We start from the raw sequence: 13,352 nt of genomic DNA on the forward strand, positions 1-13,352 counted from the left end.
CAGCGTTATACCAGCGTTACACCAAAGTGAAACTGAAGGACAAAACAACAACTGAGAAGAATAACGCAATGACTGCCATAGGAAAGGAGTGAATTAAACATCCAAGGCTGTGTGTACACTATGGGCATGTGACTCAGAGCCAATAGGAAAACAGGGGAGGGCAGAGTTAGCTGGGATAATAGAGGCAGGGAAGGAGGAGTCTTCCTCTTTTCCCTGTGGAATTTCCTCTGGATGGTTGGAGTGAGTACTGCTCCTGCTATAGCCTATTTCCTGGGGGATGGGGTGAGGGAATCCTTTGTTCTCACCACTGACCCTGCTGTAGATTTGAGGCCTAGGTTGTGAATTGCTTTCAATGCTTAACAACTTTAGCATTATATAGTTGATTGTGCCTCACCTGGTTTAACGGGATATACATAGAAAAGGGGTTACTTTTATATTACTTTATCTAGTACTGTTAGGATTGTTATAGTAGGGAATCTCTTAGCATTTTTATCTGTGCCCGCCTGCCCTATCACCTAAGCACCAGTGGCGTCTACCCGGCCACAGCGCTTGTCCCAGCCGCCCGCACGCTTCGCTGCGGACTCTGGCCTAAGTAATGCTTCCCCGGGCCCAGTGCTGCACTCCCCTCCCCCACTATTTACCGCGTGGTGCTGCGCGGACTGTAGGATCAGCTGTGTCCCCGCAGCACCTCTCAAGGTTCCCCCTTACCTCCCGGCACCGGACAAGTCATGCTGTAGCTGCATCCTGCTGCGGGGGAGCGGGGAGAGCATCATCTACCGCCGCCGCACACGCTTGGCTGTTTACGGCGGCAGGCAGGGGGGAGGGCGTTGGGTGCACGCAGCAGCGGCGCTGTGAGGGAGTCTCAGACGGCTCAGACAGCGGGGATCAGGGGCAGGACGGAACTGGGGCAGCTCTAGCACCGCGTCACCAAGCAGCGCGGCCACGAGGATTGATGGGAGCCAGTGGTCAAGGGTCGGTGGTGGGCGGGCATATGGCACAGAAGGGACAGGCTATCCACATAGGCACAGGGAAATGGATAATCAAAGGAGCAGAAGATGGGGGACTAGGGGTACAGAAACAGAGGAAATCTCCAGGTCCTCTTCCAGGTCTGGCAGTTACGTCAGAGCAACCCCCCCCCCTGCTTCCACATTTGACCCCTCAATGCCGGGGGTCAGAGGCGGGCGGGGGCAGCCTGCTCAGGGACCCAGAGTATGCTGGGGGAAAGAGCAGCAGCTCCCGTTCCCAACACCCGATCACAGCGACCCTGTTGCAACATCAGCTCCGGGGCAGTCGCCTGCTTCTGCCCCGCGAGTACAGCCGGGTTAGGAAGGAGGGTGTGGGAGAGAAAAACAGGACAAAATCCAGAGGTCCACAGGAGAAAAGAGCAGCAAACTCAGGTTTACCTGCACTTAGCAGAGAAGCTAGGAGCAAGGTGGAGGGGAAACGAAAAGCACTGTAAAAATTATTATTATTAATTTTATGGTAATCCGGGGGGCCGATATTACCTCCGGTCCTCTGCAGTATTCCCCGTTCCTCCAAAAAATGGCGTTTAAGTAGACATTAAAATGCATCATATTTAAAACATCTGCTAGATTATACACTAGCAACCTGGGCAAACATATTCTGCACAGCTACCATAAGGTAGCTATACCCACACATAACTCTGTTACATTTGCCTCAAAATAACTGCTTTGGGGATCATCAACAATTGAATAAGGCATTTTAAAAGATTCCTCTCAGATGTACAACCACACTTTTGGGGCTGCGTTCACAATCTCTCCTTAGATGGAATTAGCCTTTGGAGGGAGCAGGACACGCCGCATCAGGGGAGCACTTTGCAAAATTCTATTACCAACTATAATCTTCCTGAAACAAGTTTTCAAAAAGTACCCTAGTATGTCCCAGAATAACAATTGCAAGGGGGTCACCGCTGGTTAAGACCCAGAGGCCACTTAGATGTTATATGGCAATCGGGGGCGCCCCTATGCAGACATGGTGCCTCAAAGCTAATAGCCACCTTCAAGACGGGCGGCCTTAGACTTATATACTGTTACAATTTACAGACAAACTTGCTGATGAATGGGTGGACAAGGATTGCAGTTATACAATGGCCCTGCTAGTAGCAGTGATGCTAACCACTGCACCACCATATACTGCACTAACAGCAACTTCCTTCTAGAATTACTTAGTTTTATTAAAAACATAATAAACAATTCATATGCATATACAATCAATACACTCAAATGGACAAACAAGACATACAACACTAAACATATATTGAGCAGAGCGATATATAAGAATGAGGCTTTATATATTTCGAGGCATTTGAATCATGGCAAGATAGTTACCAGTCCCGTTCAGTAGTTTGTAGCATATTTGATCCTACTTTGGATCATGGAGATCCCAGTCACTTTCCCTATATCCGAGCAGTCCTTTTTAGAATAATATAGTTAGACCAGCTCCAGGCGACAAGTGTTCTTGTGGTTAGGGCTCCTTTATGAATATGCAGTCAGATCTGCTCACCCGACTTTTAGTGGTGTAACACACGCTGGTGAATGCAGCGTAACGGGATCCTGGCACCGGGCTATATCGGGCTTCCAATACGCGTTTCTCCGCCTTGTATGTATTCGGCGGCTTCCTCAGCTGAGGAAGCCGCCGAATACATACAAGGCGGAGAAACGCGTATTGGAAGCCCGATATAGCCCGGTGCCAGGATCCCGTTACGCTGCATTCACCAGCGTGTGTTACACCACTAAAAGTCGGGTGAGCAGATCTGACTGCATATTCATAAAGGAGCCCTAACCACAAGAACACTTGTCGCCTGGAGCTGGTCTAACTATATTATTCTAAAAAGGACTGCTCGGATATAGGGAAAGTGACTGGGATCTCCATGATCCAAAGTAGGATCAAATATGCTACAAACTACTGAACGGGACTGGTAACTATCTTGCCATGATTCAAATGCCTCGAAATATATAAAGCCTCATTCTTATATATCGCTCTGCTCAATATATGTTTAGTGTTGTATGTCTTGTTTGTCCATTTGAGTGTATTGATTGTATATGCATATGAATTGTTTATTATGTTTTTTAATAAAACTAAGTGATATCACAAAAGTATGGTATAAAATTGTACTTTGTGGTAAAGCAGCGCCACCTTGTGGTAGATTTCTATCACTCCCCAGGTTGTTCAAATTCACAAAGGTTCACAATACCTTTGATAGGAGGCTGCAGTTTTACCCAAAGTTAAAAGGATTATTGCCATTATTGATCACCTGATACCCATCTATACGAATTGATCACCCTAATTTAACCAGCGCTTTTGGGTGGCTTATGGTCACTACTCCCCTTCTTTCCTTCTAGAATTACCACATTTGCACATTGATTTATTGATTTGCCGTTCCTATTTAGCGCAGCACATTCTGTGGGGCTTTACAATCGTAGACGGGAAAAACAAACTGGTTAACAACAGTCAGACTGGGAAGTAGGAGGGCCCTGCTGCAAGCTTACAATCAGGGGCGGAACTACCGCCGGTGCAGACGGTGCAGTGCACCGGGGCCCAAGAGGTTAAAGGGGCCCGATGCCACCGTCTGCCCGGCATGATATATATGGGGGAATGAAGGTACGCGGGCGGCGCAGGGTTCGTGGGTGGACGGCTCAGGACTGGAACTATGAAGCGACTTGCAGCGTGTATTCCACGCTAAGTCGGATGCAGGGACATACCCTACCCTGCCTGCACGTCTGACTCTCTCTCTGCATCGGTTCCGGCCTGGGACTGGTATGCTCCGGTAGTCTAGTAACAGGCAGCCAATCGCAAGGCTGCCTGTTGCTGGTCTGAAACTCAGACTCTGAGTACACAGGAAGAGATTCTGGCTGCTCCAAGGCATGAGCATGCAGGCGGCGCGGAGGAGAGACTCACTGGAGTACCAGGTAGCTGAGGTAAGTACACTTGAGAGGGGGCTGGGTGCCACACCGCTGAGCACATATTATAAAACGGGGGCTAGGGGGCTGCACTGCACCGCACAATCATTTTTCAATATGGGGGGGGGGGGCGTGCAGTAACAATATCAAATGGGGCACAGAAAAGTAGTTATATATATTATTAAATAAAACCATTTCCTGTACATTTCTGTGAATATATATATATATATATATATATATATATATAATTTCACAGAAATATACAGGGAATGGTTATATTTATTAATATAAATATATACTTCTTTTTTTATGGCAGCCCCCCTGCCCCCCGCCCCATATTGAAAAATGATTGTGCGGGGGGCCCAAAGCATTTTTTGCACCTGGGCCCATGGCCCGCTAGTTCTGCCACTGCTTACAATCTATAGATATTCTGTCATATTGCCCACTAACCGCAATCTCTTGCTATAATTGCACTTGGCCCTTTGTGTTTTATGTCTCAAAAGATCAGCCGCAATCTCTAGGTATACAGTTCTTAATAAAGGTGTTCGGCTCAGGGATCGCCGTTCTCCAGGCATTTGTCTAGAATTGGGGCCTTATAACAGCATAATAAATAGATGACATAATATGACAGTGGAAGCACAGGGCACGGCATAATTAGTTATTTAAGAGCAATAACCTTTAATTGTTTAAGTAGCTACATCCAAGGAGAGAGGAGCCGCCATCTGCTACTGCGATCTACAATTATTAAGAGCAACGGCAAAGTTATGGCATGTTTTGGCTGCAGAACACAGAGGTTATGTGTAGGGACAGAGCTAGGTTCCCGCTCAGATATTCACTATGGCTTGGCCATTGGGTCACAAGCAGCAACATAAGTAAAGCTAAAACCGCTAGCATTACATTAATAACCAATAGTCCCAATGTATGTATTCCTGCACTTGCTACTATCTACGTGTTAGCGGTGATTCATATTGTTCCCATATTACGTAGTGCATTACCGGTAACCTTTTACCCATAGCGCACTGCCCTGGGATCTTACATTCTATATTTCCTTTCATGTGGACGCATATGGCCATTAAAAACTCATTTTGTTGTCCGCACCCAATGAATTTACAAGTATGAGTGTGGAATATTATAATTATATTCCACACTATAGCTTCCTTTAGTCGGATATGGCCATATGTGGCAATGTCATAGCATCATGTTGATACCCACTTAAGGAGGTGGAAAGCACCTAGTGGATATATATTTATTCCAAAAAACTGGGGGGTGTAGGTCGACACAGACAAAGGCCGACATGCCAAGCTACTGGAAGGCCTGGGAGTCGCCACCACAGCGCCTAGATTCTAGTATAGATGAGATTGAAGCCGGTAGGGTGGGATTAGTAAGTAGTAGTGAGAGGCGTAGGCTTATTGACCTGGTCACACTATATGCATTAACATAACTCCAGCATTAGGGAAGCGTGCCGCAGGAGGCGCACATCAGGCAGACGGGTTAATGCTAGCAGCCGCACAGCAAGGGGAGTAGGACAGGGCCCAATCACATGTCTCCACAGATGGCAAATTGCTCGGGAAAACATGGAAGGAGGTGGAAAGCGGACCCAGATCGAACAAGGGTGTTGAGGAGACGTGGACAGCCGAGTCAGAGCAAGCAGGTGACGGTCCTTCCAGTGGTGAGACAATGTTTGTGGTGTTCTTCCTTTTCTGCACATGCTGGGTCTTACGCCAGCCACTCTTGAAAGGAAGGGGCCGGGAGTAAGTAGCACGGCCAGGGCTCCCAAGCGCACAGCCAGCCAGGTAGGCCAGTAGGCGGGCGAGCAAGCAAGGACACAGCATTAAGGGCAGGAGGGCGGCTTGGCCAGGGGAATACGGCTACACCGCAGATCCACGAGGCTTGAAAGAGAGCCGCAGGCACAACAGCCAATTACAGATATACGTCATGGCCCTTTCTTTCTAAAGGAAACACGGCTTAATGCAGAAGCTCACGTATCAGGGGGCCCACGGCCATCGCTACAGGGCAACCTTCACAATGGTTACAGCAGCCTTCAGGGGCGCAGTATTGTAATCCCTCTTACTTAACTACAGTAAGGGGAGTAAGGGACATGCCGACCTTAAGGGGTCTAATGCATACTAGCGCAGCAGGGAAGCTGCGGGCCCTGACCTGTAAGTGGTCAGTTGGCCATGGGCACAGCATGGAAGCTGGGGGCCCACGACTTTGACTGGTCTGATGCATATTAGCGCAGCAGGGAAGCTGCGGGCCCTGACCTGTAAGTGATCAGTTGGCCATGGGCACAGCAGGGAAGCTCCGGGCCCTGACCTAGAAGTGGGGTACCCATTCAGCTGGATGTTGCGCTGATGCCTTGAAGGGTTAGGCCTCTCCCCAAGGGAATTCAGCACACACTCTCACACAATAGGGGCGGCTACAACCGCGGCAAGGGCAGGCCGCACGGCAAAAACATTTAGGGCCTTAAGCCGATGGCATACCGCTAGTTACAATAAGTACATCTGCCCGCATCTACTGCCATGAGGGCAGTGCGCCAGCCAGATTGCGCTAGCGCTTGGGTGGATGTTTGTATGTCATTTGTGCCCATCCTACTCGGGGATTAACTACGCTCTGTTGTTGGGCAGAGCGTCCGGAGTTTTCACGCTTTTTTACCTGAACTGACAGACTGAATTCTAAAGTCAATAGTCCTTCAGCAGGTCCAGATGTTTTAGTCCTCCGGCCGAGTAATCCCCATTCCCCAGAACCCTTCCCCCTTTGTGTCAGAAATGGGCGTTCTATTGGTACTTTACCAAATTGTATGCTACCAAAATTGGGCATCAGAAATTTTTATTTTCTTTGGCAGATCCTCCTAAAATACACTAACATATCATAGCCTTACAAACCATAAGGAGTCGGGAAGAGATAGTATCGGGGTAAGGAGGGCAGGTCACACCTTAGTCCAAATGGAAGCTGTAAGCCCTGACCTCAAGTGGTCCGTTGGCCACTAGCGCAGGATGGTAACCGCGGGCCCTGACCTTCAAGTGGTCAGTTGGCCATGGGCGCAGCATGGAAGCTGTGGGCCCCGACCTTAAGGGGTCTGATGCATACTAGTGCAGCAGGGAAGCTGTGGGCCCTGACCTGTAAGTGGTCAGTTGGCCATGGGCACAGCATGGAAGCTGGGGGCCCAAGACCTTGAGTGGTCTGATGCATATTAGCGCAGCAGGGAAGCTGCGGGCCCTGACCTGTAAGTGGTCAGTTGGCCATTGGGCACAGCATGGAAGCTGTGGGCCCATGACCTTGAGTGGTCTGATGCATGTTAGCGCAGCAGGGAAGCTGCGGGCCCTGACCTAGAAGGGGCCAGTTGGCCAAGGGCACAGCATGGAAGCTGCGGACCCTGACCTCGGGTGGTCTGATGTACACTAGCGCAGCAGGGAAGCTGCGGGCCATGACCTGGAGCGGTCCGGTGTTAGCCTCTCCCGGTTAGAATCCCCTATGTAAGGAAAGGGAGGCTCAGATTTGTGGAGGATCTATTCCTAGGAGCGTTCTTTTGGTGCTCTAGTCTGGTGGCGGGGCGAGGGTGTCCTGGGACCAGGACCCCCGCTTTGGCGGGAAAGAACGGCAGATTAATTGATTAAGGTCTTCAGTAAGCGATGTTTATACATCATATCGGTTGTTTTCGGTGCGCTCACCTTCATTGACTATAGGCCTGCGCTAGATCACCCGCTCGGGGGACAGCGAGACCACCCGCTCGGGTTGGCAGTCAATGGAGTAGGTGGAGCCATACCGCTTGTGTAGGGAATCCGTCATTACATACGTCAGTCGTGGGGTGGAGCTTAGATCACTAGCCGTTCTTTCTGGGCCACCATTTAATTAAGGAATTCTAATAAAAAGCAATTAGCTTAAATTGTTTTAAATAAATTCAGCTAACAATTTCTGCCAAACCCAAGTCTCCGAGTCGTTATTTCAGGTTTATATAAGTAAGTGTTGAAATGTGAAAATATATACATGCACAAGGTCACACATCAGAGGCTAGGATGTTTAAACCAAAGTCTGCTTGGAGTGAGTTAAATTCATCCACACAACATACTACTCCTGGCTGCTTAATCTGGCAATTCAACCATAATATCACCATTTTACATCTGCAAACAACTTTTACTATCACTGTTAAAGCTTGTACTTGCACTGTCAGTTTTGAAAATGACCAGCTGTACCTCTAATGACCTCACCTCTCCTGCTCTTCCATGTGTCCCCCGACATTGTATTCTTGGCCCTCTTCTTCTCTTTCTCTATAAGTCCTCTCTGGGTAAGCTTATGTGCTCACTCAACCTCCACTATCACATCTATGCTGATAACACTGAAATCTACCGCTCCTTTCCTGATCTCTCTCCTTCCATCCTCACTCATATCTCCAACTGTCTCTCTGTTGTCTACTCTTGGATGACCCAGCGCTTTTTTAAACTTAAAATATCAAGGACTAAGCTGTCATCTTCCCACCCTCCTGCATAAAACCTGACCATCTCTCATCCTAACCTACTGTTTATGCCCACTTCATTCCCTTCTGTGTCACCCTTGTCAGTCTAACCCTCCCAGGGCCGGCGCCACCACTAGGCAGGACTAGGCATTTGCCTAGGGCGCCGGCCACTGAAGGGCGGTACTGAACCGCCGAGGTACCATAGAGAGGTACCAGTAAGCAGGGAGCGGGGAGCAGGTAAGCATGTAATCCTCCTCCCCTCCCCGACCCCCATCCCACCCGTTAATTAACGCTGCCCCCCGCGCCGCCCGCTTCCTGCTCCCCGCTGGGGGTATTGCAGCGCGGCAGTATCGCCCACACAAACCCCCCCCCCATGCCGTATCGTGCCCGCCGAACCCGAGACCCCCCGCCCTCCTTGCCGTATCGCACCCGCCGTACCTGAAACCCCCCCCCTGTGCCGCAGTATCGTCCGCACCATCCGGGCGGCGGGCGGCACGGGGGGTTTTGCCTGGGGCGGGCGGGGGGCTTGCACCGGCCCTGAACCCTCCCCTTTAGAATGTAAGCTCTCACGAGCAGGGCCCTCTCTCCTCATGTGCCTTTCTTAGAATGTATAAACCACTGCCACCCTGATGATTGCTTCAGTGTCCTGTCCCCTGATGCAACTATCCATATTAACCATGTACTTGTCCTAAACTGTCTTGTACTGTAATTTGTTATGTGTTTTTGATTATAACTATGCTCTGTAAAGCGCTGCGTAATTTGTGTGCGCTATATAAGAAACTGTTAATAAATAATAAATAATAATGCACAGCCCCGGGCATCGCTATAAGACTGAGCAGGGACCATAAATCTACTCAAAGCCAGAGTTCTCTCAGTGAAGAACACTGGCGCAGACAGCTCGCTCAGCACACAGCCATCGCACACTCGCTGTGTGTAGGCCCCATAAGTCTGCAGAGGCCGCTGCACCAATGGTGGTTTCGCCTCTGGTGCAAATGCAATAAATATATAAATATTCCACTTTTCTTCTAAAAGAAAGCCGTATCGCACAGAAAATACAGTATAAAATGATATTCTCCTCTTTTACTGACTCTGAATGAGTTAAGGTTGCGGTGACTGTCGGTGCAATGACCTGCTTATGTATGACTGAATAGCTGTAGAACACACAATGTGTTATGACACCTTATTTGTAATCCAAAGTGCAAGGTGCAAATATTGGATATGTCCTCATTTGCTCTCTAGGAAATGTAGATCAGAATGTGCTGCAGAACGTTGAAAATTTTTGATTTAACAATCAAAATAGGTTTGAAAACAATGGAAGAAGTTTCAGCGTATCCTAAAATCAGACTCACAAATATCAAATGGTCATAAAGTGTAATTTGTGTTACACAATGGTAAAAGGCGAAAGACAATAGTGTGCGGATTGTGAAACTATAAGATTTTGTTAGTTGGCTGCTACATTTAGGGCGCGATTCAATATGGATCGGAAGAGGCCGAATTTGTCCCCATTCCGATGGTGGTGGGTCTGCATGTGCAGAACCCGGTTTTGAAGCCTTCCGTGACTACCACAGTCGCCGAGCCGGTCGCAAGGGGAGGGGCCAGGACGGGGCTGGAGCAGGGGAACATGACGCAGTGCCAGCCCCCTCTTTGGTGACTTATATATTTTATGATTATAATACTGTTTTGAAAACATGTTTTTTTTATTCACTATAATGTACTTACTCTTTCTCATGTGTAAAATAAATTGTTAAATTATTTATTTATAAACACTGTCCCATACGTTTTCTATTTCGGGCACAACAGTCGCTATTTGCAGTTCAAACCACATCTTTACCCAGACTACCCCCAAAACAGCCCACCACTGGTACACTTTTATTATTATATAAAAATGGCAATTGGCAATTAGAATTGATCAAAATTGGGCTTAGGGCAGTGTCCATTAACTTTTTGTTTTAAGTGCGCTATGACCCTTGTATCCGCTTACTGTCCTAACATGAAAGCTGTGTCATACAATCTACTAGTATCATGGACAAGATCCTGAATGGTTCAATAAACAGTCATTTGTTTTTTGAAAAGAAAGAAGAAAAACTATATCTTAAGTATCATACGCTATCTGAAGAGGTACATAGATATAATATATATTTCAGTTTGTTTTTTTTGCAGAGTTTTACTTTTTTTTAAATATACTCAACAATCTTGTCTGGTACTTGTGTACTAGCACGGCGCCCATCGCATCGCAGACCATATCGGATGCGATGCGACGCGATATCGGCCAATGTTCTACAATGGCATACAATTTTCAAATTGATTGCCATTGTATATGGCATACAATGCCATACAATGCGATGGGATGTGATTAAAAATTGTATAAGCACCCTAATGGGTGCTTACAATGCTTAAATGCACCCCCACGCCACCCCCCAAGTATAAACGTGAACACGGCGGTACGCGTCCTACGACCTTTTCATACCCCTACTATCCACGTCGGCGTGGAGTTGATTTTATAAAGTAGAGCCACCGAGCCTGAAGCGTGGCGAGCGGACGCGGATACCTTCACAGGTATCCGCGTCCCCTCGCGGGCTTCACAGGTATCCGCGTCCCCTTGCCACGCTTCGGGCTCGGGCACTTTATAAAATCAACTCCACGCCAACGTGGATAGTGGGGGGTATGAAAAGGTCGTAGGACGCGTACCGCCGCCCCTCGCGGGCTGCGCTCGCCACACTTCAGGTTCACGTTTATACTTGGGGGGTGGCGTGGGGGTGCATTTAAGCATTGTAAGCACCCATTAGGGTGCTTATACAATTTAATATCGTATATGGGTCAAAATCGCATCGCATCGCATGCCATCGGGTGTATGGCATGCGATGCGATAAAAAATCGGGCGACTAATTATCGCGGGCGCCGTGCTAGTACACAAGTACCTCTTGTCTATACCCCATATACTGTATATAGATAAATATGTCACACGATTTTTTTATTAAATGTGGTTGTCCTTGTTCTTCTATTAACAACATAAAATGTTTGTTCACTGTTTTTATTTCAGCCTGGAAGTGATACATTTTATATATATTACTTTTGACTTTTAGCCTAGAACACAAGTTGTTCTTTGCTTGCTAGTCTTAGCTAACATGCTTATGCAACCCAGGAATAATTATATCTTGCGTGGTAAAACATGGGCAACATTAACGAAGGTGGAGTCAGAATCATATATAAATAACAGTGAATGTGATTCTGGGAGGCAAAGCACAAACAGAACACAGATTGGTGAGTTCAAATGATTGTGTAAGTCCCATTTTTACATTTTAAAAAATGTTGTTTCAAGTCCTAGAAAATAACTATCATCTGCGTCACATTATTCATTACTTATATAGTGGTATTCAGTGACGGTTACTGCGGTGAGGATGTTTTGTTTACAGTGAGTATTGCCGAAAACAAGCCATCCTCGCATCTATCCCCCTCGCCGGATGCTCACCTTATTCTATGGTCCAGGGAAATCCTGAGGACAGAGGAAGGTGAGGATACCCTGGAACGGCTAGGTTTGCCGCAAATGCAGCGAGCCCACTGCATATAGTTTTGATGGTCGCACTCGCCATTTCCACCCCGCTGAAAAGAACCAGCGAGGTGGAAATGGCGAGTGAAGGGGGGGGGGGCAGTTGAATACTGACCCGCGAGCTATGGTGGCGAGCTATCGGCACTGCTCGCCAACATAGCCTGCCCAAAGGCATTGAATATACCCCATATTATTACCACATATTCTTACTCATATTCCTGTGCTTTGTCTGAAACTGTGATACTAAATAGTAAAAGTAGATTTTATCTTAGACAAAGTTAACATTGTAACTTGTACCCATAGTGCATTATTATTATTATTATTATTATTATTATTATTATTATTATTATTATTATTATTATTATTATATAGTGTTAGCACTGTTATTTTAATAGTGAATGATATGGGATTATTGGATAATATAAAATACAGTTTATTGAAAGCAATACTTTTACAGAGCGTACTGGCTGCTATACAAATAAAATGTGTACAAAATACAATTTTACATAACTAAAGCTACAGTAAATAATGAACTATTATTTAAATAGCATATAATATTTGTAGTCACTATGGGTACAGTCCCATTAAAGTGTTACAGGAATCAGTGGCAGCTGTTAGTATAATACAGTACATGGAAATATGTCTAAAAAAAGGGTGTTTCTGTATTTTACACAATATGTGCTACAAACTTACTGACACTAAGGGGAGAATCCAGATAGTATCAAAAAAATATATGTGCACGACCACACCTCCCCCCCCCCCCCCTTAATGAAATAATAATAATTAGAAACAATATTCCTGATTCCCATATTTTGTTAATCTTAGAATATGTTAACTTTAAATGTAGCACATAGTATAGAAATGTCCAGAGCTAAGATATACAAGGTATGTATGTATGTATGTATGTAGGTAGGTAGGTAGGTATGTATGTAGGTAGGTATGTATGTAGGTAGGTATGTATGTATGTATGTAGGTATGTATGTATGTAGGTAGGTAGGTATGTAGGTAGGTAGGTATGTAGGTAGGTATGTATGTAGGTATGTATGAAGGTATGTATGTAGGTAGGTATGTATGTAGGTATGTATGTAGGTAGGTAGGTATGTATATATGTAGGTAGGTAGGTATGTAGGTAGGTAGGTAGGTAGGTAGGTATGTATGTATGTAAGTAGGTAGGTATGTATGTATGTAGGTAGGTATGTATATAGGTAGGTAGGTATGTAGGTATGTATGCATGTATGTAGGTATGTATGTATGTAGGTAGGTATGTATGTATGTAGGTATGTATGTAGGTAGGTATGTATGTAGGTAGATATGTATGTATTTATATATATATATGTAGGTATGTATGTATGTATGTAGGTAGGTAGGTATGTAAGTAGGTAGGTATGTATGTAGGTATGTAGGTAGGTAGGTTTGTATGTAGGTAGGTATGTAT

The 13,352-nt window shown here is 46.3% G+C and overlaps 1 protein-coding gene across 4 annotated transcripts in view; it reads left to right on the forward strand.

The window, feature by feature from the left end:
- The first annotated feature begins 221 nt into the window (after nt 1-221).
- LOC146050547 (cholinesterase-like) overlaps nt 222-13,352 on the forward strand; it is a 40,150-nt gene continuing 27,019 nt past the window's right edge. Inside the window, exon 1 of one of the 4 annotated variants that reach the window (XM_083167606.1) lies at nt 222-240. Coding sequence is in view for 1 of the 4 variants with exons in the window: in XM_083167604.1 (XP_083023730.1) it covers nt 11,496-11,631 (136 nt within the window). In the remaining 3 variants the exon portion in view is untranslated. Of the gene's footprint in view, nt 241-11,480; nt 11,650-11,705; nt 11,880-13,352 lie in introns of those variants that run through there. The other 3 variants (XM_083167604.1, XM_083167605.1, XM_083167607.1) reach the window with 3 other exon arrangements.

Source organism: Crinia signifera, chromosome 12 (assembly GCF_055691185.1).
Source record: "Crinia signifera chromosome 12, ASM5569118v1, whole genome shotgun sequence".
Classification (NCBI taxonomy): Eukaryota; Metazoa; Chordata; class Amphibia; order Anura; family Myobatrachidae; genus Crinia; species Crinia signifera.